At 51.9% G+C, this 26,973-nt stretch overlaps 3 protein-coding genes across 14 annotated transcripts in view; 1 reads left to right on the forward strand and 2 right to left on the reverse strand.

Moving 5' to 3' along the window:
* The window catches only part of Sec14l2 (SEC14 like lipid binding 2), a 25,053-nt gene extending 17,293 nt beyond the window's left edge, over nt 1-7,760 (reverse strand). Inside the window, exons 1-2 of one of the 5 annotated variants that reach the window (XM_050141321.1) lie at nt 7,647-7,758; nt 525-600 (exon numbers count right to left, since the gene is read on the reverse strand). In XM_050141321.1, the coding sequence (XP_049997278.1) occupies nt 525-590 (66 nt within the window). In that variant the 5' untranslated portion in view covers nt 591-600; nt 7,647-7,758. Of the gene's footprint in view, nt 1-524; nt 601-2,441; nt 2,604-7,646 lie in introns of those variants that run through there. The other 4 variants (XM_050141323.1, XM_050141318.1, XM_050141319.1 and 1 more) reach the window with 4 other exon arrangements.
* On the forward strand, nt 1,517-25,061 carry Rnf215 (ring finger protein 215). Of its 7 annotated transcripts, XM_050141325.1 has the most exons (12): nt 6,699-6,835; nt 15,650-15,728; nt 15,806-15,902; nt 17,320-18,008; nt 18,256-18,399; nt 18,977-19,048; nt 19,127-19,212; nt 19,602-19,758; nt 21,741-21,860; nt 21,937-22,080; nt 22,295-22,397; nt 22,485-25,061. In XM_050141325.1, exons 4-12 carry the CDS (start codon nt 17,718-17,720, stop codon nt 22,505-22,507), a joined length of 1,140 nt encoding a protein of 379 aa, XP_049997282.1. In that variant the 5' UTR covers nt 6,699-6,835; nt 15,650-15,728; nt 15,806-15,902; nt 17,320-17,717; the 3' UTR covers nt 22,508-25,061. The 7 variants fall into 7 exon arrangements, with proteins under 7 accessions (XP_049997285.1, XP_049997282.1, XP_049997283.1 ...); XM_050141328.1 differs by lacking the exons at nt 6,699-6,835; nt 15,650-15,728 and adding an exon at nt 1,517-1,980; XM_050141326.1 differs by lacking the exon at nt 15,650-15,728.
* Nucleotides 25,062-25,194: 133 nt separating this feature from the next.
* Ccdc157 (coiled-coil domain containing 157) overlaps nt 25,195-26,973 on the reverse strand; it is a 14,836-nt gene continuing 13,057 nt past the window's right edge. For both annotated transcript variants that reach the window (XM_050141317.1, XM_050141316.1), the window contains 3 exons: nt 26,274-26,413; nt 25,604-25,692; nt 25,195-25,520 (listed from right to left, as the gene is read on the reverse strand). In XM_050141317.1, coding sequence (XP_049997274.1) covers nt 25,280-25,520; nt 25,604-25,692; nt 26,274-26,413 — 470 coding nt within the window. In that variant the 3' untranslated portion in view covers nt 25,195-25,279. The remainder of the gene's footprint in view (nt 25,521-25,603; nt 25,693-26,273; nt 26,414-26,973) is intronic.

Below are 26,973 nucleotides of genomic sequence, written 5' to 3' on the forward strand. Positions count from 1 at the left end.
GCAAAAAAGCTGGGCACCGTGTCTAATCCATTTCTCAGAAGAGGAGCCTAGAGATGTGTGACCTTGGCCCAGGTGACACAGCCAAGCTGGCACATGACTGGAACTAGAACTCAAGATGGGGAGAGAGCACCCTCCTCAGTCCTCATACACAGTGCCCTTCATTCAAGCTGACAGCACCAGGACCCTGGTTCTAATCTCGGCTCTGCCTCCAACTTCCCACTGAGTGGGGCCTTTCTGGGCATTGATTTCCTTCATGTCTGCAGAGCAGATTTGCAGGGTAGATGAAAAGGATGCTAACCGTCTATACCCAGAGGTTTGGGTCTTCTTGCTGACTGCAGCTCACCCAGCAAGTCCCTTCACCTCTCTGGGCTTCTGTGTCTGTATCCTGTAGAAGGGTTGAGTGGATGGCGTCAGCCATCCTTTTGTCTCAGTTTGCCAGGGTTTCCAGAGGACATCATTCCGTTGTCCAGAACACGCCCCGGCCCCTGCCCCTGCCCCAGCCTCCCACGCCCACCTCCCCTCACCTCGGAGCCATCGAAGGAGAAAATAGTCATCTGGGTTGGGCAGGGTGGGCAGCACGTCCTGGACATTTTCACGAAACTATAGGGAGAAACAACTGGATAAGTGGGAGCTCCCCAACCTCACTCTTCCCAAAGGGACCCTCCATTGGGGGCCTTTGCCAGAGCCCTCCTTTACATACTGTTGTAGCCTCTGGCTGAGTGAGGTTGTGGGATGTGTTGCTAGGAGTGTCGGGCTGGAGAGGAGGGCCCAGAAAGGGACGAGGACACTGCCCTGCCTCACTTCTGAGCAAGTGGGTGTACTCCCAGCGAACAGTGATCAACACTGTTAGCAGACACCCTGGTCAAGCCACAGGGAGTGCTGTCTGTGTACCCAGCACCTGTCCTGTGCACAGCCATTATCTGGGTTCTGTGTCTCCCATCTCTCCCAGAGCTGCAAGAGGTGTCGCTGTCACATTTTACAGATGAACAGATGAAAGCAAGAGGCTCGGGCAACACCCCCAACAGCTGGGATACAGATCTGAGTCCAGATCCCAGGCTCTTCCCTCTGCAGTCTGCCCGCCCCCTGGGTAATGGGAGCAGAGGGAAGGAAGCGGGTAGTCTCAAATGCCTTCATTCAAAACCGGTGGCCGAGCTGAGCTCCAAAGACTACAAAAGAGAAGAGGGAAGGAGAGAGGTGACAGATGGAGGGGGCAGCTCCAGCAGGTAGCCACCAAGTGGGGTTAACAGTGACTCCAAGGGGAGGCCACATCTAACCCCAACCTCTCATCTGCTCTTGGGGGGAGTAGGCCCCCCGCTGCTCTCCCTAAGCCTCCTGCTCCAGCAGTGACCTTTACCTGGTCACTGACCTATAGGACACCCCCAGAGGGGACCAATGAGGAATGGCCACCTCTGCCCTTTGCCTTAGGTCAGACCCTCCCATCCCCCCAAAGCAGCTCCCAGCATTAGGACAATGGTCATCTAAACTGCAAGGGGAGGCCACCCTCACCGAGAACCTTACCTAGCAGCCCCTGGTTTAATCACCACCAAACCCACGCCCACTAGACTTCCTCTGCAGGTCAACAGTAAACTTGGCATGGGGAAAAAAGTCACCCCCAGCAACCACATCTGCTGCTACACTCTAGCACAAGTAAGAAACTGCCTGGCTGTGGAGCGAACGCTGGGGCTGGACCCCACCAATTCCGATCCAGTGCAACTGGTCTTTCCGGCGGCAGGGCCAGCCCCTGAACTTGAACGGAATAGATAGGTGCCTCTCTGCCCATGTGCCAAGGCAAAGCCTGGACCGATCCTTTCTTTCTGAGTGGCACCACTAAGTTCCTTGCCAGCCAAGGGTCTGGGTTGCCAGAGAGAGGAGGGCTCTTCTCTCGGAAAGGAACTCAACCCAGTTAGTCCCAGCATCGTAAGACTTCACACAGAGGTGCCCCGCGGCCACCCTCTTCTGACTTCACCAAAGAACACACAGGTGAGTGCTTGGCCCAAGGTCACACAGTGACTTGATGCCTCGCAAGGGCTCTGGGGAGTTTGCCAAGGAGCTGTCCAGGACCCTTCCATGTGCCGCTGTCTCCGTAAGAGGAAAGCCTCCCGGAAATGGGAGGAAACCTGGGGCCCTGCCTCTGCCCCACGGCCCTGCTGCCAGTCCCTGCCAGCCCCGAGGATGAATGTTGCCTTTGTGCCCTCAGCCGCTTCTGAGGGCTTCCAAGCAACCACTTCTTCCCAGGGGGCACCGCCAGGGCTGCTCGTGCTGGAGACTGCGATGACCAAACTTCCCGAGGTCCTCACACTGAGCGAGAAGCGGTCCGCTAGGCACTAGCCAAGCGGGGGCGACTGGCAGCCTCTCCCTCAGTCGCCTGCTCGCGGGGACCGTCCCTACAGCGGCTTCCAGCTGGAGGGCGAGGGCCACAACTGGGACAAGATCAGGCTCACCTTGGCCAATGCCTCCTCCTGTTTGGGGCTCAGGTCACCTACTCTGCCGCTCATCGTGGCTCAGCCTCGGGGCGCGGCGCCTGCGGCAGCTGATGGAGCTCCGAGTCGTTTGCCGCCGCAGCCGCCGGAGTAAAGTCCCAGCCTTTGGCCGAGGCCCTGGGGCTGGCGACCAAGACCCGCCTCTTAAAGGAGCCCGAGAGGCGGGGCGAGACGCGCAGAGGCCCTGGAGGCGAGCCAGGATGCCTAGTCAGACACCTGAGCTACTTGGGCGGTACTCCTCATCTTAATCAAAAGGAGGCTGAAAAGAGCTGGCTAACGACCTCTTCCAAGGAGTGACTCCACAGGGCTGGACTGGGCTGCTCTTACCCCGAAATGTTGACAGCTCTCCTTGTGCCCTCTGGGAAAGGATGCCCCCGACTGTCTTTCAGCTTCTAGTAACTGTGGTGTAAACTCTGCCTTCCACTTATGATCACTACTACCTGCTCAGCTTGGGGGTCATTCAGAGGCGACACCCGGGATTGCAGTTGTAACTCAGTTGGTGGTAGAGGGCTTGTCTAGCATGTGCGACCTTGTGTTGTGTCTCCAGCACTGCATGGTCATGTCGGCATATTTCTACACAGACTGTGATCCCAGCATTCAGGAGGTGGAGGCTGGAGAATTAGAAGTTCAAGGATCACCCTTACTTACTTATGCAGTTTGAGGCTAGCCTAGAATACAAGCAAACAAACAAACCAGAGTTGGTGCCCCCTTTTCTCTACCTGTAGAATAGGCTTGGTGAAGAACGTGGTGTCTTGCTGAGGGGCAAGGAAGAACAGCCTCCCCCCTCCCAGGCCCCAGTTCTCTGTGTCTGACCTTCCCTTCACTCTGGGAGCCACTCCTGAAGCTATCACATCTCAGCTGGCGTGTGTGGCTTCCTCTCTGGAAATCTGGAGGCTTGGGCTTGAGTGCCCACTTTCCACAACTTTCTCCAAGTCCCTTTGCCCCTCTGCATTGTTTACCTTCACTACCTGGGGGTGATTTAGGGCCCGTAAGCAGCAGGAGGCTAAAAGGGATTAATGCATGTAATTCTCAGACTTGACTTCTTGTGGCCACTTCCTAGCTGGCCCTACACAGGCATCCTTTGCTGGCTGCCTGGTCAGATCTCAGCCATAGGCTAGACAAAGAGGAAACCGTGGAAACCAGGGCCCACAGGGCCCTGCTGTGGCTTCTCTGCTTCCCATCTGGTCAAGGGCCTGTGGGCTCCCCACTAGTGACAAATATGACTTGGGGGTAGACTCATGGCCGCTTCATGTCCAGCCTGTGCCATCAGACTGTCTCCACCCAGTTACTCCCTCTGCCCTTCACCATAAAGCAATTTCCTCTTTTCAGAGTCCGACAGCCCCTCCTCTTGCGAGAATCCCCAGCCACTTTGGTCTATTTCCATGGACCTAGCACCTGGTCACAAGCCCAGGGACACATTCTCTTTCTACTGTATGTCAGGTAGTAGGCATTGCTCTGGAACCCAGAAATGTTCACGCACCACCCTTTGGTCCCACACCTACTGAAGAGAATACAAAAGCAAGGCAGATGGCCACGGAGAGGATGTAACAGTAAGAGATCAGAAAGGACAATGTTCTTTGGATGAAGGGACACCAGCGGGCTCCATGGAAAGAGCAGAATCTCTGACTGGCACCTCAAGATGTGGGGACACAGAAGAAGGACCTCTCAACCTAGCACAGTAGCATGATCTAAGTTCTGGTAGATGCAAAGTGTGGCTACAACCAGAGATGCAGAGGCAGCATGGGGTGGGAGTGGGGGCTTAAAACCCTGGTGTGACCTTGCTTATTAACATCTACCTTCTATACCACATTTTCTTGCTTCAATTGCCAGAGTCCCCACAAATCCTGCATCCCCTAGTATAGGCTCCCGTAGACAGGGATGGAGTGTGGTGGTATGTATATATACAGCACTCAAAGCCAGGCAGTGGTGGCGCACACTTTTAATCCCAACACTCAGGAGGCAGAGGCAGGTGGATCTCTGTGAGTTCGAGGTCAGCCTGGTGTACAAGAGCTAGTTCCAGGACAGGCTCCAAAGTTACAGAGAAACCCTGTCTCAAAACAAAACAAAACAACAACAACAAAAAATATAGCACTCAAGGGCAGAGGCAGGAGGATCACAAATTTAAGGCCAGCCTGGGCTCAAACAAATAACAAAAACTGGAGGGGAAAGGAGGGGGAAGGAGAGAATGTGGTGGGCTTCAAACCAAAGCTGGGTGCTGGTGCTGGCGGTGGTCTGGACAGAAGGGGAAACAAGCGGCACCCCACAGAGTTCATGGGGCCTCACTTAATAGTGGGGGAAACTGGGGCTCAAAGAGGCCATGGCTTACCCAAAGTCATTAAGAGTACAAGAGATGAAGCTAAGCTATCAGTTGAACACACTCCATCATTCCTTAATGAATTAATGCAGAAGTAACCCTCAGCTACCTCAAATCCAGGTCTCTCCAGAGTCAAGGCAGATGGTAAGGCCTGTTCATGGCATAAGAAAGGACTTGGCTGTGCCCCTGGTGTGGGCTGAGGGGCAGCCAGTGCCTGATACCTCTGAGCCTGACCACAGCAGAGTTGCCAGGTAATGCAAGTGTCCCGGCCCTAGTTATGGCTTCTGATTTAGCACAGGACAGAGCCGCCTTCTTCACTGGATGTGAGACCTTTAAGAGCCTCCGGGGGCAGGGGACAATGTGCTTCTTACTAAAGGAAAGGAGCGTAGCCCCTTCTGGTGGTGCAGCCTCTTGCAGTTTATAAGGCAAGGTCCGTGCAGATGACTTCTCTTAGAAGTGCTGGCCAGAAGTTCTCTAAAGTGGCCAGTCACCTGATGCGTGGAGGCACCTGCCAAAGGGCTGCTTCCAGAAGAGTGCTGTCAGACAAGACACACATGGCTGTGCCTTCTGCTGCAGGGCCCACTCAGAAAACCACAAGGGACATGCTTATCCCAAGGATGAAGTCCCTAGAGTTGCTCCCCAAGCCCATATCTGTAGATATCCAAGAAAAAGGTACAGGCAAAAATTTCTCCCTCATGTCTGTCCCTTTCCAGTTCTCTGGCTGCTCATTGCGTCCACTGAGATTTGCTGTGTTCAGTCCACCAGGAAGCCATTGGCTAATCTGATAATAGAAATCCTAGATAAATAGTCCGGTAAACTCCTTGGAGTTGGCTTCTGAGACTCTCTGTCCTACGCTAGCCTTTCCTCTACTTCCTACCCTTTGCCCTACAATTCTCCTTCCCTGCCAGGTATATTGCTTCCCTCTGCTCAAGAACCATCGCTGCCTCCCTAGTTCCCTCAGAAGTCACCCAATCCCACTGACTCACTTCAAGGCCTACTCCAGCTCTTCCCAGCATCCCTTGTGGCTTCAAAAGTCCCTCTTTCCGTATATACCCTTTCTCATCAGTCAGAGATGTCCCCTGCTGTTCCCTCAACACACTTCTACCTCCTGCCTCTGCCCGAGGTCTTCTTTATTTCTTCCAACCAGCTCCTCCTTGGCCCTTGAAGCCCTGACCCAAAGCTGTTTCCAGAAACTTCTCCCTTATCTGCCCATTGAAATGTGACCTCTGCCAACCAGAAGCCCATTTCTCCAGACCTTAACAAGGACTCTTCTGTATTGTGACTGCCACCTGGACTGGCCTCCAGGGCCAGACAGCCTGGAGGTACGCGTTGGCAACAGGGGTGCAGGGCTCTCAGGGCACCGTACTCGGAGCTGAGGAAGTGTGGTGGACTCATAGAGACACTTGGGAGCCTTAGCCTTGAAAGTTAGGGCGCTGGGGTTTCGACTCTTCTGGGGAGCAGCTCTAGGCAAGGAAGAGTTCTAGCCTGGGAGTCCTGAGTGGCCTCCTTGCTCCGTGTCCCAGAACTAATGTGTTTTAGGGGGTCTTCAGCGGCAGTGTGCACAGGGGTGGGAGTGGGCATGGGGACACCGACACCGTGTTCCCTTCATGACTGCTGGCTTGTGCCTCCAGGCCTCTGCGGCTTCCTCGTCAAATGGCGAACATAGCCCTCAGAACCAAAGTCCCTCCCCTGGTGCCCTGACCTCGGATCTCCTGATGCCCATAGCAGGCAAGGTGGCACAAGGGTTGGCACAGAGATTTGGGAAACACAGTCCGGTCTTTTAAACCCTTCAACAAATATTTGTGGAACACGCTACTTCTACAACGCCAGGGCCATTCTAGGAAGCCCTTGAACTCAGAGGGCAGCCCTATAGCAAGGTCCCCCCTTAACCTGGCCTTGTAGGGTGCGGCTGCCTCAGGTTAGCTCTCTTCTCTGAGTGTGCCAGTAGCCTGGAGTGAAAACTCATCTTTTGCCTTTCTCTCTGGTGCCACTGGGATGATTTCAGGTGACGTCGTGACTGGCAGAGCAGTGAGTGCCTGGGGTGAGAGCCTCTATTATCGCTGCTATGGGTTATCCGTAAAGTCACAAGAGAAAATGAGAACTCAGGCCCATCCCTCTCCTCCCCTGGGGCCCCACTTCCTCCTTGCTTCCGCAGTCCACCCTGGCTTTGTCAAGAGATACAAATCCTCTCCCAGCCCCACTTCCCACACCTGAACCCCACCCCCGCCGATTAAGTCCTTTGCCTTCCCGGGTATCACTGTCTAATCCCTAAGTCCTTTCTCACCAGTCTCCAGTCCTCTCGGGGAGAGTCAAATCCCTTTAGAATGAGGTGGCCCAGTTTGTGGCCAAGGGAGAGGCTGGGGGCAGGGAACAGGGACCTCTGAACTACCTCAGAGGAGACTGGAGGGCAGGAAGGGTCTCAAGGGCCTTACTTCAGTTCTGGCACTAAGTGGCAAAAGGCCCGAGACCACCCTGTGGGAAGGTGGTCCACCACTTCTGCTCCTACCCCCAAGACGGAGGCCAGGGACTCCGGACACAGAATGGTGACCCACCGGTGAACTCTGGAACCAGACCACCTGGTTCTGTCCCCTAACCAAGTGAGCTGTCACCATCCTCACTGTCCCTCAGCAGCTGGGGTGAAGTTACGTGAGCTAGTTTCTGAAAAGTGTCTAGAACCCAGAGAATGCAACAGCTTTTGTCTGCGTGCACTTCCTGTTTCCTGCCCCAGACATTCCGTAGGCGGCCACCCACACTCCATCTGGGAGCGCCTTTCCTGCTCCTGGCTTGAGACTGAAGTAACCCCTGATCCCCATGCCTGTCTCATTCTGTTTTGTACTCCTTGTGGCGCTTACCTGTGGTCTGAAGTGATGTTACAGTGTTTATGGTTGCTTGACTCTCTGTCCTCAAGGGCAGGAGCCACCGTGGGTCAGGGGCACTGCTGTATGCCCAGTGTCTGGACTCCAGCACTGACAAAGAGAAGAGCCGGTCTCTCCTTCCACTGTGTGACAAGTGACCGCTGCTACTCTCCAACTGACCTGGGTGACCCCGGGTGACTCAGTAACCCGCTCTGGGTATCCAGGTGAGGAGAGGGAGCTGTGTGATGACAGCCAAGGGACAGTTACTGATTCTCCTGTGTTGTTTCGGGTCTCATGTTTGCAAGGTGAAGGGACTTCTAAATTCTAAAATTAACGCTCCCCACACACACAACTTAACTGTCTCTTGATCCGGTCTTAACTGATCCTGTGAGTTGGGAATTTCTTCCCTAGAGGCCCTTTCTGTGTAAGATAGCACATCAAACCATGCATTTCAAGGTGATTCCCCTGGGACTGGGATGCCACCTGGTGGCAGTGCGCTGGCAGTGGCCATTCCTGATCAGTAGAGCCTGTAACCTGCAAGTGGATTTGCATTCCTTGCCCTCTTCCCCCCCCCCCCCCAGCACCGGTCCAGGTGGGCCTCACCGACCCCAGCGGCATTTACACAGCCTAGGGAGCTCATGGGGGCTCACTGGCCTCACTGTGCGCCCCATTACTGGTACCCATCCTCCCATCTGCCATTGGAGGACATCTCTTGCCTCACCCTGGATCTTCTTACATCCTTAGGGCTTAAGAGAAGACAGGAGCTTGGGGTCCCCTCTGTACAAGTCAGCTCAGGCCAGGGCTAGCAAACCTGGTATAAACAGAAGCAAGTCAGTTGGAATCAGTTCTTGTGTGGTGGAAAGGCCCAATCTTTTCATTGAAGCTCCATAAGAGCTGGCCAAAGCCGTGATGGCTTGCTTGAAAACACATGATAAAAGAATGGCTGTCCTATTTGTTCCCCATCCTGTCCCAGAAGTCAAGTAAGTTGGGAGCTGCAGGCCTGACTCCTTCAAAGGCATTGAAAGAATTGAGCATCCTGTCTATCCATTCCTGTCTCGCTCCTAGTCCACCCCAAGTGGGGCCAAGGTCCTAGACTCCTTGCAGCCAGTGTCCTAGACTTAGTTGCTCTCTTTCCTGGGCTCGCTCTCCTCTTTCACACACCCATACCACACCCACAGCAGCAGGGGTCTGACCCATGTTATAATGGCATTCTTTTGTTTTGTTTTGGTTTTGAGATAGGGTTTCCTCTGTGTAACAACAGCTGTAGAGTTACTGTGGAACTCATTTTATAGACCAGGCTGACCTCGAACTCATGTGCCAGCATTGCACCCAGCTACAAAGACACTGTGTTCTATCTGCATGTATGCCTGCAGGCCAGATTTCATTACAGATGGTTATGAGCCATCATGTGGTTGCTGGGAATTGAACTCAGAACCTCTGGAAGAACAATCAGTACTCTTAACCTCTGAGCCATCTCTCCAGCCCTACAATGACACTCTTAATCTTTGCCTCCAGGATAGGCAGGGACACTCAATGGGAAGACAGACCACAGGGTACTTTTAGTACCCACTGTGTTTTCTCGGGGAGCTCTGGCTGCCACTGATGGAAGGCTGGGATGTAGATATTTATTGGGACGAAAAGTATGTCAAGTATGAGCAAGGTTCTACTTCTTTCTGGGTCGTCAGTTTGGGGGAAGGGGAGGCGATGCTCGTATCAGGCCTCAGGGTGGGCCAGAGAGCAAGAAACCAACAGGAACAGTCAGAGCCTGCAACTTTGTTTATAACAGCAGCCCTGTCACTGGGGCATACAAATGGACTGAAATAGTCACCAAAAGAAAGAATCTGGGTGGTGGCTCACACCTATAGCCCAACTGAGGGAGGATTATCAAAGTCAAAACAGTGAGTTCCAGGCCTCATCCTCCCCAGCGACTTTTACCCAGCCTCATAGCTGGTGGAGGAACTCACTTCACAGAAGGGGAGCTTGTAGAGGGCTCCAGCCTGTACTAGAGTGAGATCCTGTCTCAAAGAGCACAAAGATCCCTTAGAGTATATCCTGCAACTTATGATGAGTTATTTCACATATGCATATATTAATGATACATAATGGACTATCTAAGCACTAGTGAGGCCAAGGCAAGAGGATCACAGGTTCAAGTCTAACCCAGCCCACAGTTCCAATAGTAGTAGTAGTAATAGTAACAATAATTATAACAATAATAATAAATGATATAACGAGAACTCATGTGGTTTAAAAGCAGAGCATGGTTCAGCGGTAAAGTGTTTCCTGGCACACATTAGGGCCTCAGCTGGATCCCAGCACCACTATGTCCCACTCTGGTGACCGAATGCCGTGCCTCTCCCTGATTTTCTCCATAGCTTTACCATAAGTGACCACATCCCCATAAAGTACAGGTCAGTTGGTGTGGCGGATTGGTTTCTTTGTCACTGACGTGAAATTCACACTACATAAGACTAGCCTGTTTAAAATGGGAAGTTCAGTGACCTGTAGTAGTTCATAATGTTGTCCAGTCATACCTGTTTCCAGTTCCAGAAGGTTCATTATCCATTTAGCAGTCATTTCTCATCCCCCAGCCACCAGTTAACTTTCTGTACCTATGGCGTTCGCTTTTCTGAGTATTTCACGTAAGTGGAATCACATAGGCGTGATGTTTATATATGACTTCTTGCGCCGTGCTTTCGTTTGTTTGTTTTTGCTTTTCAGGACAGGGTTTCAGGTCCTCTGACTTCCTGCATTTCCATGTGTTCTGGCTATTGGGAGCCCTTGCGATTCTGCAGTCCTGGGACTGGGCTCTTCCCCCCACTGAAGATCCTTGCAGCTGAGCTGGGACTGCACTGCTTCTTTCAGTTGCTTTGGGTAGCACCTGTGCTTTGGCAATGCTGATTCTGCTAATCCACCGATGCCAACGCCTTCCTGGTTTTGCTTTTTAAGGTCTTGCTGTGCATTTCTGTAACATTTCGTAGTTTTCAGTGCATGGGTCTTTTACCTCCTTGTTTGTATTTATTCAAAGGTGTTTCATTATTTTGTATGCTGTTAGTATAAGTGAGGTTATTGCCTTAATTTCTTTTTTTTTGATTGTTCCTAGCTGGTATATAAAAAGACACTGCAGACCGACCTTTGTGAGTTGATCCTAGACACCCCAATGAGCTTATTGTTGGGTTTGTTCTTTTTTGCTTTTGTTTTTCGAGACAGGGTTTTCCTGTGTAGCCGTGGCTGTCCTGGAACTAGCTCTGTAGACCAGGCTGGCCTCACACTCAGATCCGCCCACCTTTGCCTCCTGAGTGCTAGAATTAAAGGTGCCCTCTGCCACTACCACCATCCAGCTGGGTTGTTCTTAAGTTGCTTTTTGCACTCAGCATTCTGTAAGATTCATTCATGCTGCAAAACATTTATTTCTACCGGGTGGTGGCGCACGCCTTTAATCCCAGCACTCGGGAGGCAGAGGCAGGCGGATCTCTGTGAGTTCGAGGCCAGCCTGGTCTACAAGAGCTATTTCCAGGACAGGAACCAAAAACTACAGAGAAACCCTGTCTCAAAAAAATCCAAAAAAAAAAAAAAACATTTATTTCTGTTGTATGACTGTCTACAGATGAAGAATCTATTATTTATCTCTTGTCCTAGTGCTAGAGCTGAGGGATTCCCAGCCTTTCACAAGCAGCCTTGTTTTGTAAGTCACAGAGGGGTAATTCTCAGATGAGACTGCACATAAGGATGATCTCTCTGGAAAACCTTTACAACTCACAGAAACAAAGCTACCTCCAGAGATGCTGGTAATTTTAAAGTATGGGTTAAGGGCCCAGGATTTTGGGAGTGGGTAATTGATTTGAGAACAGGTCTCGCTAAGTTCTCAAGGCTGACTCCAACTCCTGGGCTCAACCAATCCCTCTGCCACAGTCTCCTAAGTATCTGGAATTATCTGCCACAGCATCCTGCTTTAATTGTTTGTTTTCCGATGAGGGGTATCTCACTTTGTGCCTCAGGCTAGCCTTGAACCCACAATCTGCCTGCTTCTGTCTCCTAAATGCCGAATGCACGGGTTTGTGCCACCATCTTGGACTTTTTCCCCCTGTGCACTGGTGTTTTGCCTGCGTGTTATGTCTGTGTGAGGGTGTCAGATCCCCTGGAGCTGGAGCTTCAGACAGCTGTGAGCTGCCATGTGGGTGCTGGGAATTGAACCTGGGTACTTTAGAAAAGTAGACTGTGCTGCTAACCACTGAGCCATCTCTCCAGCCCCCATCCATTAAAAAGTTTCTGCACAGTCAGGCGGTGGTGGCATGCTTTAATCCTAGCACTGGGGAGGCAGAGGCAGGAGGATCTCAGTGAGTTTGAGGCCAGCTTGGTCTACAAAGCGAATTCCAGGATAGCTAGGACTGTTACACAGAGAAACCCTGTCTCGAAAAACTAAAACAAACAAAAATAAGTTTCTGCACCCCATAAGCCTCTCCACTGACTCAGCAACCCAAATCAGACCAAATCAAACCAAATTAGAAAAGGCCCAGGTTTGATGTATAAAATGCTCCTAGATGATTTTCCAGCCTCCCAGAGAGGAGACCTAAAAATCAGGTGTCTGTTTTCTGGGGCGCAGTTTAAATACCCTATGGGTGTGGCCTTGATTATCTCTGGGGGAGGAGCCGTGTTTGATGGACTTTCTGAAGTGAGGCAGGGTTTGGGGAGAGATGAAGGAGGGGGGTTGAGGTGGAGCTTCCCCCAGAACATTCCAGACTCTTTGGGTATGAGGATGCCAGGGGCTGGGGTGGTGCTTCCACCAGAACTTCCACCATCTTGGGCTTTGTTAGACTTCTTTTTAAGACTTTTAAATAACACCAGTATTCTGTCTGTCTGAAGAATCAGTACTCTAGACTATATACTTGGGACTAGAACACCTAAAATGTTGACTTCCATCTCTGTTTGAGGAATGGGTTTCTAGTGTGACTGAACCTGGCCAGCACAGCAAAGCTGCACGCACCAGGGATGTGGAAATTCCACAGCCCTAGCAGCACCTGACGGGGTCAGACTCCAGCTAATCTCTCACGGGACTTAACAGTTTCATTTTCCATCTCAATAATTACTTTTGCTGGGAGGATGCCTTTTATCCCAGCTCTCTAGAGGCAGACGCAGGCAGATCTCTGAGTCTGAGGCCAGCCTGGAACTCTACCAATAGTTCTCCTCAGCAAACTCTTCACATTTATTGAGCTTTTTTTTTTTTTTTTTTTTTTAACAGGATATATCCATGTATGGGAACATCACATTGTGTATAGTTTTTTTTTTTGTTTTTTTTTGTTTTGGTTTTTCGAGACAGGGTTTCTCTGTGGCTTTGGAGCCTGTCCTGGAACTAGCTCTTGTAGACCAGGCTGGTCTCGAACTCACAGAGATCCGCCTGCCTCTGCCTCCCGACTGCTGGGATTAAAGGCGTGCGCCACCACCGCCCGGCTGTGTATAGTTTTTATATCCGTTAAATAAACCCATATAATAAACCATAATTAGACAGATGTAAAGGCAAATACCTGTAATCCCAGCCCTTAGGAGGCTAGAAGAGGGCACTCTTGAGTTCAGGGCCAGCCTGGGCTGTAGAGAAACATTCTGCCTAGGAACAAATAGAATAGCTGTCCATCACAATGGCAGACTTGTGGCTGGCCTTCCTCCTGGACTGAGGGGCTGTGCTTTCAAACTGAGCTTTAAACTAGGCCTGTCCCCCCCAAAACTCCTCCCATCTACCTAGAAAAAAAAAATCCTTTCTCTCCGAGGAACTGTGGGGTTGTCTGGATGTCACCATGTGTCCACTAAGGCAGGTTTTATTTTGTTTTTGTCTTTTTGCAACAGCGCTTCTCCATAGCTTTGGAGCCTATCCTGGAACTAGCTCTTGTAGACCAGGCTGGCCTCAAATTCATGGAGGTCTGCCTGCCTCTGCCTCCCAAGTGCTGGGATTAAAGGCGTGCGCCACCACCACCTGGCTCCCACTGAGGCAGTTTTATGAGTTCCTATAACGGCTTCTATCCTTCTGGAGAGCAGAGCAAGTTGCAGCTGTCCGCTGAGAGGACCCACACCCGAGAGCCCAGGCAGGGCAACCCCTTATCCTTCCAGTCGGCTTAGCACAAATGGAGGCTCAGCTGGGCAGAGTTCTGCTAACTGTCCAGACACGTCCAGACAGAATGTTCTCGAACTTTTCTCTCTCTTTTTTTTTTTTTCTTTTTTTGAGATAGGGTTTCTCTGTGTAACAGTCCTGGCTGTCCTGGAACTGGAACTCTCTTTGTAGACCAGGCTGGCCTTGAACTCACAGTAATCCACCTTCCAAGCGCTGGGATTAAAGGCATGCTTGAATGTTCTTGAACTTTGGCTATCCCAGTAAGCAGAGGGCACGTGACTGACTTCTTGTACATTGATGGTACAAAAGCTTGTATGCATCGTCAGTCATGTAGAAAACGCCAGGCACCATCCGGTCATTCGGAGGTTTACGTAGGCTCTGATAACATCCTTTGCTGTAACACCCGATTTTGGTGTTACACCCTCGGTACAGTTCGCGCGCAGCTGTACCGAATGCGAGTCCGGGCAAGGGCCGGGAAGAGTCTAGCCTATGTCCATCCTGGATCTGAGGAGCTTCATTGCGTGCATCTGCCAGGGAGAGCGGAGCGTGGCGTCTCTCTATTGAGCGTTCTTGTTCCCGCATCTGTCCACTCCCTACTGGTATCTTTTTATGAGTGCATTACATAATCTGGGATGAGTCATTTAGTTACAAATATCTTCTTTCAGTTTGGAGCTTAGGTTTATGTCATTTTATTATTTACACGCATGTTCATGGAAGGATTCTCTTGTCTGTGTATGCAGGCACACGAGAGTGTTGGGGAAACATACGTGCATATGTGTATGTAGAGGCCGTAGGCTGACGCTGATGTCTTCCCAGATGTAGCTCCACTTAGACACTGAGGCAGGTCGTTCACTTGAATCGCAGCTAGCTAGCTCCAGGGCTTCTCTGACTTTGTTCTGCAGGAGCCGGGATTGCCGGCAAGCCCCAGTTGGCTGCCTGACTTGTGCATGAGTGTGTCGTGTGTCCCCCCCCCCCCCACTGTGGCCTCGGCTGCTGAGCAGCCTCCTCTGCCCTTCGCACACTCTGGCTTGGTATTTTCATTTTGTCATGGATATATTGTCTATTTATTTTAAATATAATTTATTTATTAATAATAGTAGCCAGTTAGGGTTATTATTGTGATAAACACCATGACCAAATGCAGCTTGGGAAGGAGACGGTCTATTTGGCTTACACTTCCACATCATAATGCATCGTTGAAGGAAGACAGGGCAGGAGCTCATGCAGAGGCCATGGAGGAGTTCTACTAACTGGCTTACTCCCTGTGGCTTGCTCAGCCTGCTTTCTTGTAGAACCCAGGACTAGCAGCCCGGGAACAGCAGTGCTTCTCCATAAATCACTAATTAAGAAAAAGAAAATACCCCATCGGCTTGCCTGCGGCCCCATCGAATAGAAGCATTTTCTTAAATGAAGTTCCCTCCTCTGATATGGCTCCAGCATGTGCCAGCACAGTCCAGCACACGCTTACATTTACTTTGTGTCTAAGTGGAGCACATGTGTCATGGCACAGGTGTGGAAATGTGTGTGAAAATATGGGTGCGGAGGTCAAAGGACATTGAAGGAATTGGTTCTCTCCATCTGTCCGGTAAATCCCAGGGATCAAATCCAGGCCATCAGGTCAGCAGGCTTTACCAGCTGAGCCATCTTACCAACACAATTTTATATTTAAGAAGTTTCTTTTAGCAGGGCAGTGGTGGCAAACGCATTTAATCGCAGCATTCTAGAGGCAGAAGCAGGCAAATCTCTGTGAGTTCAAGGGCAGCCTGGTCTGCAGAGTGAGTTTCAGGACAGCCAGGGCTACATAGAGAGACCCTGTGTTGAAAAACCAAAATTTAGAGAAAAAAATAAAAGAACTTTTTTTCACTTTTATTTTATGCCCACGATTGTTTGCGGCGCAAAGTGGTGTACCATGTTCATGCAGTGCCTACAAAGGCCAGAAGAGGGCAGCAGATGCCCTAGGACTGGAGTCACAGGACTTTGTGAGTTGGCAGTCCCTGGGGGTGCTGCCTATCAAACCCAGATGTGCTCTGAACCACTGAGTCATCTCTCCACACAGGGTCTCACTGTGGAACCTGTGTTGACCTCAAATGCTGGAAGCAAAGACCTGTATTTTGAGATCTGTATTTTGTTTACAGCCATCTTAAGCTCACAAGGTAAGTAAAATGTTCACCTCTATCCCCTCTGCAGGGTAAATTCCGGGCCTAGGAAATCAACCTGGTATCTCCTAGTGAGACCTTCAGGACCCAAGATTTAGAAGCAATTAGCACCTCCTTTGTTAGTTAATATCTCTTTCTCTCAGCCAGAGACCTTCCGGACCTGAATTCCAGCAGACCTGACACCCTCCCCTCTCCCTTGCCCTTTGCTGTGTAACAGCTTGCAAGGAACAGTAAAATTCGCGGCTTGATCAGAAAACCCGTCTTGCTGTCGGTTTCTCGAGTCTCTTGTCCCTTCCACTCTTCTTCCTCCTCCAGGTTTATCAGGGACCCCCGTTCGTATCCAGCTGGCCAGATACTCAAACTCATGATCTTCTTGCCTGCCTCACCCTTTCAATTGCTGAGATTGCAGGCATGCCCATGACAATATAGTTTTTCTGTCACACACACACACACATACACACACACACACACATACACACACACACACAAATCAAAATAAAACAACTCTTATGAACTTGACATAATCAAAATTTTGTTTATTTAAAATGTTAAAGTTTTACTTTTCATGTTTAAACCTTTAATTTACATGAATTGGTTTTCTGTGCATTAGGGGTCTAATTTCACTTTTGTTTTGTTTTCGGGTTTTTGTTTTGTTTTGTTTTGTTTTTTCGAGACAGGGTTGTTGAGACAGGGTTTCTCTGTGTAGCCCTGGCTGTCCTAGAACTCTCGCTGTAAACTAGGCTGGCCTTGAACTCTGCCTCTGGAGTGCTGGGATTAAAGGCAGGTGCCACCACTGCCCAGTCAATTTCACTTCTTTTCCCAGTGTTTACCTGACTTTGTAGCAGTTTGTCAAAGAGCATCTCCTCCCATCTCCCCAAAGGCAACACGTCCTTTGACAAACCAGACTTATGTATGTGCTGGCCAGTTTTATGTCAATTCCCTGTTGCAGGCTTTCTCTATACATTTGTCTTCCTTAGAAATAGTTTGGTCATCACATTCTGGTAGCTAATCAGGCTTCTGTTTTCCGTAGGTTTGAATATTTTATGAGAAAATGGGGGGGGTGCAGCTCATCTGCTCTTTGCCCTTTTATCAGGGTACAATTTGTAAAAGGCTCAGGTTTCAGATTGAGCCCGTTCCCAGCAACCACAACCCTCCGGGTAAAGGACAAATTGTAGTACAAAAATGGAACCTTTACAATCCAGCAAGCGTTGGAGATTATGTTAAATGTGGAGTACTGTGGGTCAAGCCCATTTTACAGATGAGGACAGGCCAGTTCTCAGTGTCATTATGGCTCTGTGTGGTTGGTGGTTACTTCAGCCTAGCCCTTCTCCCTGCTTTTTAAGACCATGCCCTCGATCTCTCCATCTGCTTTCCGTTGCTGATTCTCTATCGCCTGCTATTTGATTCTATGAAGAAACACAGACTTGGAGAAGGATGTGACATAGCCTTGGTCACACCGTGGGTCCAGCAGTCAAGGCCCCTGCACCTCCCTCGTTCCTGCCTTTCTCCAGTCCTGCGACTACCCAGACTCTGACTCCACTGACAACCTGGCAAGCTCTCCTGAGTCTTCTGTTGTCAGGGATCGGGCCGCAGCTCAGCATCCACCGCCGCCTGCACTAGGGGGCGCTAGGGACCACTAAGGGGCGCGCGGAGCTGCCAACCACCCAGCTCACCCTCCCGGCGCCCCGTCCCCTTCGGCTGCGGCTCCGCCCCTACCGGCGCCCCGCCCCGTCCGGCGCGGCCTCGCTTTCTCCGTTTTCCAGGAGCCCAGGACCCCCCAGCCCACGGACTCGCCAGCTCTTCGCTCCGACCATGGGCCCTGCCGATCGACCCGCGCTGAGATCGCCACCGTCGCCGCCACCTCCTCCATCGCCGCCGTCGCCGCTGCTACTGCTGCTGCCCCTGCTGCCTCTGTGGTTGGGCCTGGCGGGGCCCGGGGCCGCGGCGGACGGCAGCGAGCCGGCGGCCCGGGCGGGACGGGGCGGAGCCCGCGCCGTGCGAGTAGACGTGAAGCTGCCGCGGCAAGACGCCCTGGTTTTCGAGGGCGTCAGGATAGGTCCTGAAGCCGGTTCCGAGCCGCTGCTGGGCGGTCGCTTGCTGCTGGTGAGCGCAACCCTGCCAAAACATGCCGTGACCCTCGCGTAGACCCTGCTCCCCAGTGTCCGTCTTCCTTCTGAAGCAAGCCCTAAACAGCCCAGAGCCGCTCTCCGGCATTCAGGGTTTCACAGACCTGAGATCCACATACCCCTTCCAAATTCATTTCCACACCCCGACCTTGCATCCTCTGTGGGAGACCCCAGCTGCTTCTTCTACACCCTTTGCTTCCCTTTTCTCATGGTTCCTCACACAGATGGATGTCGTGGATGCTGAACAAGAGATACCTGTAGACAGCTGGATTGCAGTGGCATATGTGGGCAAAGAGCAGGCTGCCCAGTTCCACCAGGACAATCAAGGCAGTGGCCGGAAGGCATATCCCAAGGCTCTGGTCCAGCAGGTGCAAAGGGTTTTTGGAGGGAAGTAGAGAGAGGGAATGCTTTCAGAACATCTTCTAGAGCCAGGCTACCAGGTGGCCTATGAGGAGCCTTCCAGAGAAGGGCTGGCCTTGGGTCAGTAGACCCCAGTGTGATGGGGAGGTGGGAGGGGGTGGAAGATTTCCTTGGGAAAGAGCACCTGTTCTCAGAATATGTGAAGGGAGTCAGCGAGGATGGGGAACCTGCTTTGCCAGGATTAGGGCAAATGACGAGGCTTTCTGGATCCTACAGGAGTGGAAGTTTCACACACACTTGAAAATGTGCCGATTTCTTAAAGTCAAGGATATTTCTTATGTAACTATGGTATCTGAAGTTGGGAAAGTTAACATCGCTAAAATATTGTAATCTCTGACTCGTAATTAAATATTGCCTCAGTCCACAACCATCACGTGTTACCTTTGGCTGTCATAGCTCTTCTGGTTTAGCTTTTGCTTACCTTGAAGGAGCTCAGCCTAGTCGCTCCAGTGGTCAGGCTCCTGAGAACTGGGGCCACTGGGAAGGCAGGTGTGGCAGCCTCTCACCTTCTCTCTTCCTTTACAGATGCGCCGTGCCCTCTTCCTGGGAGCCTCGGCCCTGCTTCTCCTCATCCTAAACCACAGTGTGGTCCGAGAGGTAAACCGGAGTGGACAGTGAGGGTGAGCAGGTGAGGGGAACGGGGACGCAGCCTGCTGACCCCCCTGTCTCCTGCAGTTGGACATCTCCCAGCTTCTGCTCAGGCCAGTAATTGTCCTCCATTACTCTGCCAATGTCACCAAGCTGCTGGAGGCACTTCTGCAGTGAGTTGGGTTTGTTTGGGGTGGTTTGCTGCCCGAGTGCCGTGGGTCTCTGACTCTCCTCCAGTGGGCCCTCACCCTGACCCATTAGCCTGTAAACTGCTGTCTGGTTCAGAACCCGGGAGATGGGGAGGAGGAGGCATGGCCTGGGAAAGGAGTTGCCCTATGGGCAGAGAGGGACTAGCCCAGCATGAGGAAGCTGCAAGCCTGGTTGTCAGGCTGTCCCTTGGCCTGGCTGGGTGAGAACCTGGGAAAACAGCCAGGAAAGGCCTGAGAGCCAAACCAGAAGGCCGACAGCAACAATACCCTGGGCGTCCACTGCAGAGCCAGGTAGATTCATCTCCTTCTGTCTGCCCTCCCACCCCACCCCATCCCATGATTCTTCCTCCCAGGAGGACCCAGGCTACTGCTGAGATCACCAGTCGAGAGTCCCTGTCCGCCAACATCGAGTGGAAGCTGACATTGTGGACTACCTGTGGCCTCTCCAAGGACAGCTATGGCGGCTGGCAGGACCTGGTGTGCCTGGGAGGTGGTCAGGCCCAGGAGCAGGTAGGTAGCTGCTGCTGTCGTGTCCCCCGCCAGCAGCCTTCACGGATCTCTCACTCTTCTCGTTTATTTTTCCACTGGGGAAAGCACCCAGGCCACGTACACGCTAAGCAAGTGTTCTGCTACAGAGTTCACCCCCGCTGCTTCTTTATATCTAGTCTTCTTTCTACGTTCTGGCTACCTTATGTTATTTACCAGCTCCTATACGTACCCTCACTTCCTGCCTCAGGACCTTGGCCCTGATTGGCCTTTGGTGTTCATTCCCCTTTTTTCTGTCCACACGAGTCCTTGCCTAATGGCACTTTCGCAGCTCAGCCCACCTCACTGCTTTGGACTGTCTGTCCCCTCCATTGCTCTGCTCGTAGTCTCACTCCGTCTGGCAGTCATAGCTGGGCTTGGCCAGGCTTTCTCAGCATTTTTAGATCCAACCCAGTATGTTGGAGAGAGTGGCTTCGTGTCCATGTTTCCCGGTGTTTAGCTTCCAGGGGTTCAATCCACAGCATTTCTTGAACCCCAGTCTGTATAAGTTGGGGAGAGGAAGATGTACTCTCTCTTAGTGTATGATAAGGGCCACACTGAGCGGTTTGAAGTCAGACAGGTTAAAACCCTGGCTCCTGAGCCTTAGCTGAGCAACCACAGGCCAGTGTTTTCCTGTTCCTCACATTCTCCCTTCCCCTGGGGTGGACTACACAGACCTCTGGGAAAGGGCCCAGGTGGCCTGGAGGTGAGAATGTGCAGTGTTTAGGACAGGCTGGCAGGGACAGAAGACAGATTTGAACAGCTGCGAACGTACTGCCAGCCAAGTTGGGGTGGACGTGGCAGATGAGATGTCCAAACAATAGCTGAGCAGGCATCTCAAGTAGCTGTCCTGATGGACATGGATGCCAAGCCCGGCCCCAGGTCCAGCTGCCACCGAGCCAGGAATGAAAAGCTGTCCTGAAGAGCAGCACCCTGCTGTCTTAGTGGAGGGGCCCTGCCTTGCTCTCCCTACCTCGGGCTTCCAGCCTGGCTGCCTCAGTGCAGTTTCAGAGCGGCTCTGGCTGGGGAGCAGAAAGATAGTCATTGTGTAGGACAACAGCGAGCCCTTCCGGGTCATAGCCAGAGCACCTGGGCCCAACCGAGGATGTTAGGAAGAGCAGTCACAGGGAAGCACTGACTGTTAGGACATCCCGCCCTGTAATCCGTGACAAAGACCAAGAGCTACTGAGAAAGCCGGGAGTTTTGAAGTGTCTTTATTGGTCACAGCACATTTAATCTGCGTGAGCCGGGGCACCTGTGTGCAGGTGCCCACGTGGCTTGCACAGAGACTGAGGCTAGCTACATTGTGACGTGTCGGACTTCCTTCTCCACCAGTGAAAGGGCCTGGAGGACTACCCAGGGCAGCAGCAAGGAAGCCCATGGTTAATGGGTGTTAGGAGGGCGGGGCGGGGCAAACAGTCACCCTGAGGGGCTGGGGAGCTCCTGGAGCAATAGGCCAAAGTTGTTAAAAGGACAAGGGCAAGGAAAAGCAATTTTCAAGATAGGGGAAATGTGTCAGGGCATAAACAAGGCAAGGGACAAGGGAGAAGACAGTGAAGGAGGCATGACGTTGTTGGATTGCTGCTGAAGTCCCTGGGTCTGGGGGTGGGGCCTGTGTGCTGGCAGTTGAGAGAGAACTGATCGCAGCATAGAGGCGTACCTGTTCCTGCTGCTTCTGCAGTTTCAGGGGTGAACATCAGCTTAGATGAAGGCAAGTGGGGACGGTAGGGACAGACCAGGAGGAAATCTACGCTGGCAACAGAATAGCAAGGCACTAAGGACAGATGTGGCTCTCCATGCATCTGGGGCAGATCCTGAGGAGCGCATAGGTAGGTGAGATGGAGCCTGAAGAGACAGAGGCCCTCAGTGCATGTCCCCTGCTTTGTCACCAGTGTTCCTGGGGGTGGCTATTCCTGGGGAAACATGTAGAGCAGCCCAGAGGCCCTGACATCCTTCTCCCTCCCCAGAAGCCCCTGCAGCAGCTATGGAATGCCATCTTGCTTGTGGCCATGCTCTTGTGCACAGGCCTTGTGGTTCAGGCCCAGCGGCAGGCATCAAGACAAAACCAGCAGGATCCTGGAGGCCAGGTGGGAGCCAGATTGTGGAAGCCCTCATGCCCACAGCCCTTGGGCCTGCAAGACTGTGGCCATCCTTTTCCCACAGGGGGATTTGTTCAAACGCCGTGTGGTTCGGAGACTAGCGTCCCTCAAGACCCGGCGCTGCCGGCTGAGCAGAGCAGCACACAGCCTTCCAGAGCCTGGCACTGAGACTTGTGCTGTGTGTCTAGACAACTTCTGTAACAAGCAGGTTAGTGCCTAGGCAAAGTCACCAGCAGTTGACCTGTGGCATCCCTGATCCTGCTCCCAAGACCCTCAACCCTCCTACCAGGACCTTCTTCCAGTCCTCATCATGGCTGCTAAGAGCATACCCGGGGAAGACCCAGGAGTGCTCAATGCATAGCCCAGGTGAAGGGCACAGGTCTGGCCCCATCTAGAGCCTGTGCCCTTCCCCCACCCTGTAGTGGCTCCGGGTACTGCCCTGCAAGCATGAGTTCCACCGAGACTGTGTGGACCCCTGGCTGATGCTACAGCAGACCTGCCCACTGTGCAAGTTCAATGTCCTGGGTAAGCATCAGGGGAAGGGGGGACTCCTGGGCTAACCCCCAAGCCCCATCTGATCCTTCTCTCTCTGTTCTTCCTTCCCCCCTTCAGGGAACCACTACTCAGATGACTAACTGCCCAAGTGGAGAGTCTGCACTTTGGGATGGACTCTTCCCAGCCTCCACTACAGGATACTGGGTTGGACAGACCAGCTAGCCCTGTGGGCAAAGTCAAGGCCTCACCGTACCCATGATGGGTAGGAGGGACTCAGCCCCGGGCTGAAGACACAGAGCCAGGACCCAACAGGCAAGGAGAAATATTAAAGCCCTTCTCTGCAACCCTGGGATATTTGTGTCTGCCCTTATAGGCAGCTCCCAGGACTCTGGGGAAAGAAAACATGGCCACTACATCTGTCTCCAGCTTCTGGGGCTTCTGTGATTGAATTTTATGCTATTTATTGGGGGATAGATTGAGGAAAAAGATTTGTGGCCATGGGACCCACTGGCATGGCCCCATCTTTGAGGCTATTGCCTAGTCAAATCAAAGGTGTAACGTTCAAATGAGCCTCCTCTACTACCTGCTGCCTGTCTAGCCGGATGACTCCAGTCTGGCGGATCAGAGGCCTTAGAAACCATCTAGTGCTCTATTTCTTGGTTGAGCTAAATGTCACTGACCAGGATACTTGAAGCCACAGAATATATGTGGTGCATCTGCCAAGGGCGTCATTTAAAAAAACATTTGGGTAGGGAAGTTTTAATAGTAAAATAAACATGGAATATATTTTAACATAAGACATAAAATCTGTGCAGATGTTTTAAGATGTTAAGCAATAGATGGGTATGTGGTTGCATATGAATAATCCCAGAAACCTGAAGGTAGAGGCAGGAGGACTAAGAGCTCAAGGCCAGTGGGCCTCTCAGTGGTGTACTCCTTTAGTCCCAGTACTGGGGAGGCAGAGGCAGCCAGATGGATCTCTGTGAGTTCAAGGCCAGCCTGGTCTACAGAGTGAGTGGCAGGACAACAAAGGATACACAGAGAAACCCTGTCTCAAAAAAATTAAATAAATAAAATAAAAACAAAAATAAATAAGTAAATAAATAAATTAGAAACAAAACAAAACAAAAAGTTCAAGGCCGAACTGGGCTACTAAGAAAACCATTGGATCATGAGTTCAAAATCAACCTCGGCTATACAGTGAGTTTGATATCAGCCTGGGCTCCTGCCAAAAACAACCAAACAAAATAGCAGTCACCAGTCACCTTGGCTTCTCTTGCTTGGAGCAGGGAGAACTCTTACAGTCCTCAAAGCTTCACACCCTTCTGCTGCATGAACACACCTTGTGTAATCTTTAGGACCTGACTCTAAGAAGTTTCTGTTACACGACCTTCAGGTGAGACCTTCAGGCGAGGGCACTGGTAGAGCACTTACTTGCCTGAAATGCACAAGGTCCTGAATCCAGTTCCCAACACGAACAGGAACAAGAAAATGAGAAAAGCTTCTGGTCAGCACGAGTCCAAGGAAAGCAGGAGCAAGTCAGAGACCGAGGGGACTCCGTGTGGGAGACACATTCTCTGCTGTGCACGCTCTCTCAACCGGGTCTAGATATACCCCTTGCTGTCCCGAAGCTTGCTTGCTATGTAGACCAGGCTGATCTCAAACTCAGAGATCCGTGAGCACCACCACTTGGCTCTGCTGCCTTCTTCAAGGTGGGTGGTGCAAATAAGAGGCCAGGCAAGAGCAGCATGGCTATGGGGACACCTCAGCTCCACAGCCTAAGCCTGAGGATCAAGCTCTGCCCCAGCCAGAGCTTGTAAGGACTCTTCAGCAGAGCCATCTAAAGGAGACACAAACAACCTGGACTTCTGGACTTTTTGCTTGTTTCTTGTTCTCTTGTCTATCCGTCTGTCTGTCTGTCTGAGTCAGGTCCTCCCTATATAGCATTAACTAGCCTCAAACTCTCAGTCCTCCTGTTTGGGAAGGGTCTGGCTTACCAACTGGTAGAAGTGGGAGCTAAGAAATGGATGTTGAGTCAGTGGAGACCTGGAACGCCCAGCAGTAACGGCCTCTCCCCAGTACAGTGGCTCAGAGCATCCAGTCTCCTCCAGACACCCTGGGCTGTTAGAGACAGAGTCAAGAGACCTGACAATGCCAGCTTACTGCGCATGCGGCTCTCATTGACCCTTCACTGCAAACTAAGGCAGTCGACCTGATGGCCTCCCCACCACATAATAAATAATGCCACCCAGAAGGCTTGGAGAGTGACCTGAGAAGTCCTGTGACTTGAGGCAGGCTGATGGCCCGCTCTAGAGAAATGACCACTGTGTCATAGGATGGTTGGTCCAGCCTTGCTCAGGCTTGTGTCATCCTGAGCTCATCAAACCATGGTTGGCTAAGGTGTCCAAAGGCCTGGTCTTCCCTTCAGTGGCTTTGTGAGGCTCTGACCTCTAGGACTTAAGCGGGACCTCTCAGTTGTCCCTAAAGGCAGTGAGCTCCTTGGTGAGCTGCAGAGCCAAGATGGAAGGTGACGGCACTGCTGTTCCCTGCCTCCCTTGATGGGCCAGAGGCAAAGTCCTGGTGTCTGGTTCCTTGTTCCAGATGTGCCCTCACATCCCAAGCCCTACCCTGAGTGCTGCTCAGTGACCCAGGGTTACCCCTCTGCATACTCTCCCCACAGTGCCTGTCAAGATGGAGACAAAAAGTTCACACTCAATGGCAGGCCTCTATGGGCCAGTGACCTGCCTGGTGGGATCACAGAGGCCTTTGTCCAACAAGGAGGGGAAGGTCTATTCCCCCAGCTTAGCCACGCTGAGGCCAAGATCACTGTGGGCAGATGGCTGGGGCTTTTATTCCATGGGGGTTGCTAGCCGCCTGCCCTCCAGCCCTACCCCTGCTTCAGGTTAGGTGGGTCATTCCTGGGGTTGGTATGTAGAGCCAGCCTGACCTCGGTTCGGTGAGAGTTTCCTCCTGAGCCTGGCCAGGGCTCGGATGGGGTTCTGGGTGCAGGTGGCTGAGTGGGTTCTGTCCTCCAAAGAGGACTTGCTGGGCCAGTTGCAGGGCTGCCTAGAGGGGGATGCTCGGGACCCTCCTGGGTGGGTCCTGCCTGTGCTGCTCAGCCTGCTGCCAGGAGACTGCCGTCTGCCCATGGGCCTGAGGGAGGACCGGAACACAGTTCTCTGTGATCGAGGGGACCCCACCGCTTATCTGCCCCACCTCAAGGAAAGCCTACTCACCCTGGAGATGTATTCTGTGCTTGGGCTGGGGGTACCTCTCCCTGGGTGTCCTTGTAGGGAGGGGACCAGAGCTGGCCCTGTGGGATCATCTGCAAAGAAGGTCAAGCTTAGAAGGGCCCAGGAGTCCCTCCCTGCACTAGTGTCCAAAGATGGATGGCGAGGCAAAGAGATGGGGTTTGCAAAACCATCCAAGGGCCTCAGCTGCAAACCCTTGGGCAGGCAATGCACACTGACGGTTGAAGTAAAGGAGGGAGGGGCTGTAGTGGGATGTGAGCTGGAAGGCTACCTCTTCCACAGCCTCATACCTTTTGACATACGGAAGAAGTTTTTCAAATGTGACCTAAAGCCACGTGCCACGAGGTAGGCAGTCTTGAGTCCTGCCTGGTAAGGACCCCTTCCTGTAGTGATATTTCATTTGCATTTTAATAAATAAAGCTGCCTGAAGATTCGAGAGTAAAACAGCCCCACTGGTCAGCCTGACACACACACTAATCTCATTCTGAGATTCCTGGAGGCAGGATTGCCATTTCAGCTTGAGGTAGAGGTAAGAGCCAGTAGCTGACTGTTTGGCTTTTCTGACCTTCAGGTTGAACTCCAATTATCTGGAGTCCCTGGGTTTTTATTAATTGTGCTATACTTTCCAAATACCCAACCCCTCTCAAAGGCTCACTTTGAGGCTTCCCTGTTGGGCCACTTCTCGGATTTTGGTCAGCATTGATTGGAGCCGCCTGTTCTCTTCCTGTAGGATCTGGATACGGGTACCATTGGCTTGCAGTTGCCTCTCCATGTCATGGGTAACATTGCCGGAGTCTGCAAAGACATATTTGGGGCCTTACATCACTGGGCCTGCCTCTTGTGTCCAGTTGCACAGGGCAGAGGGTGGGGAGGGGTAGCACCCAGGCATCCCATCATCACATAGTCCTTCAGAGGCTTTTATTCCCTTCCTGTTGCCACCTGTGAAAGGTGATGTTACATTTTAGAATTTGAGAGCAGGGTGAGTTCTACAACTTGGAGGTTTGGATCTTGTTCAGGACTGCTTGTCATTGACCTGTCAGAGGTACTATATAGGCTGTGCAAAGGTCCACTGGGATTTGAGTCCCAGGAAGTCATCATATATGTTCTTCCTTAACTGTGTGTGGTAGATGAAGGACAGCTTCCAGTCCTATATACCTGAGCAGTTGCTGACCATGCTAGAGCCCAGTTTCCTGGTTTATGAGAAGGTTGTTGGCTCAGTGAAGAGTGCTAGCTATTTTTCCAGAGGACTGGGGTTCAATCCCCAGCACCCACATAGTAGCTCACATCCACCTAATTCCAGTTCAGAGGATCTACCCTGTCTTCCGGCCTTCAGGCACCAGTACATTGACATATAT

This window comes from Alexandromys fortis, unplaced genomic scaffold (genome assembly GCF_014885135.2).
Source record: "Alexandromys fortis isolate MF-2015 unplaced genomic scaffold, M_Fortis_MF-2015_v1.1 scaffold_7, whole genome shotgun sequence".
Taxonomy (NCBI): domain Eukaryota; kingdom Metazoa; phylum Chordata; class Mammalia; order Rodentia; family Cricetidae; genus Alexandromys; species Alexandromys fortis.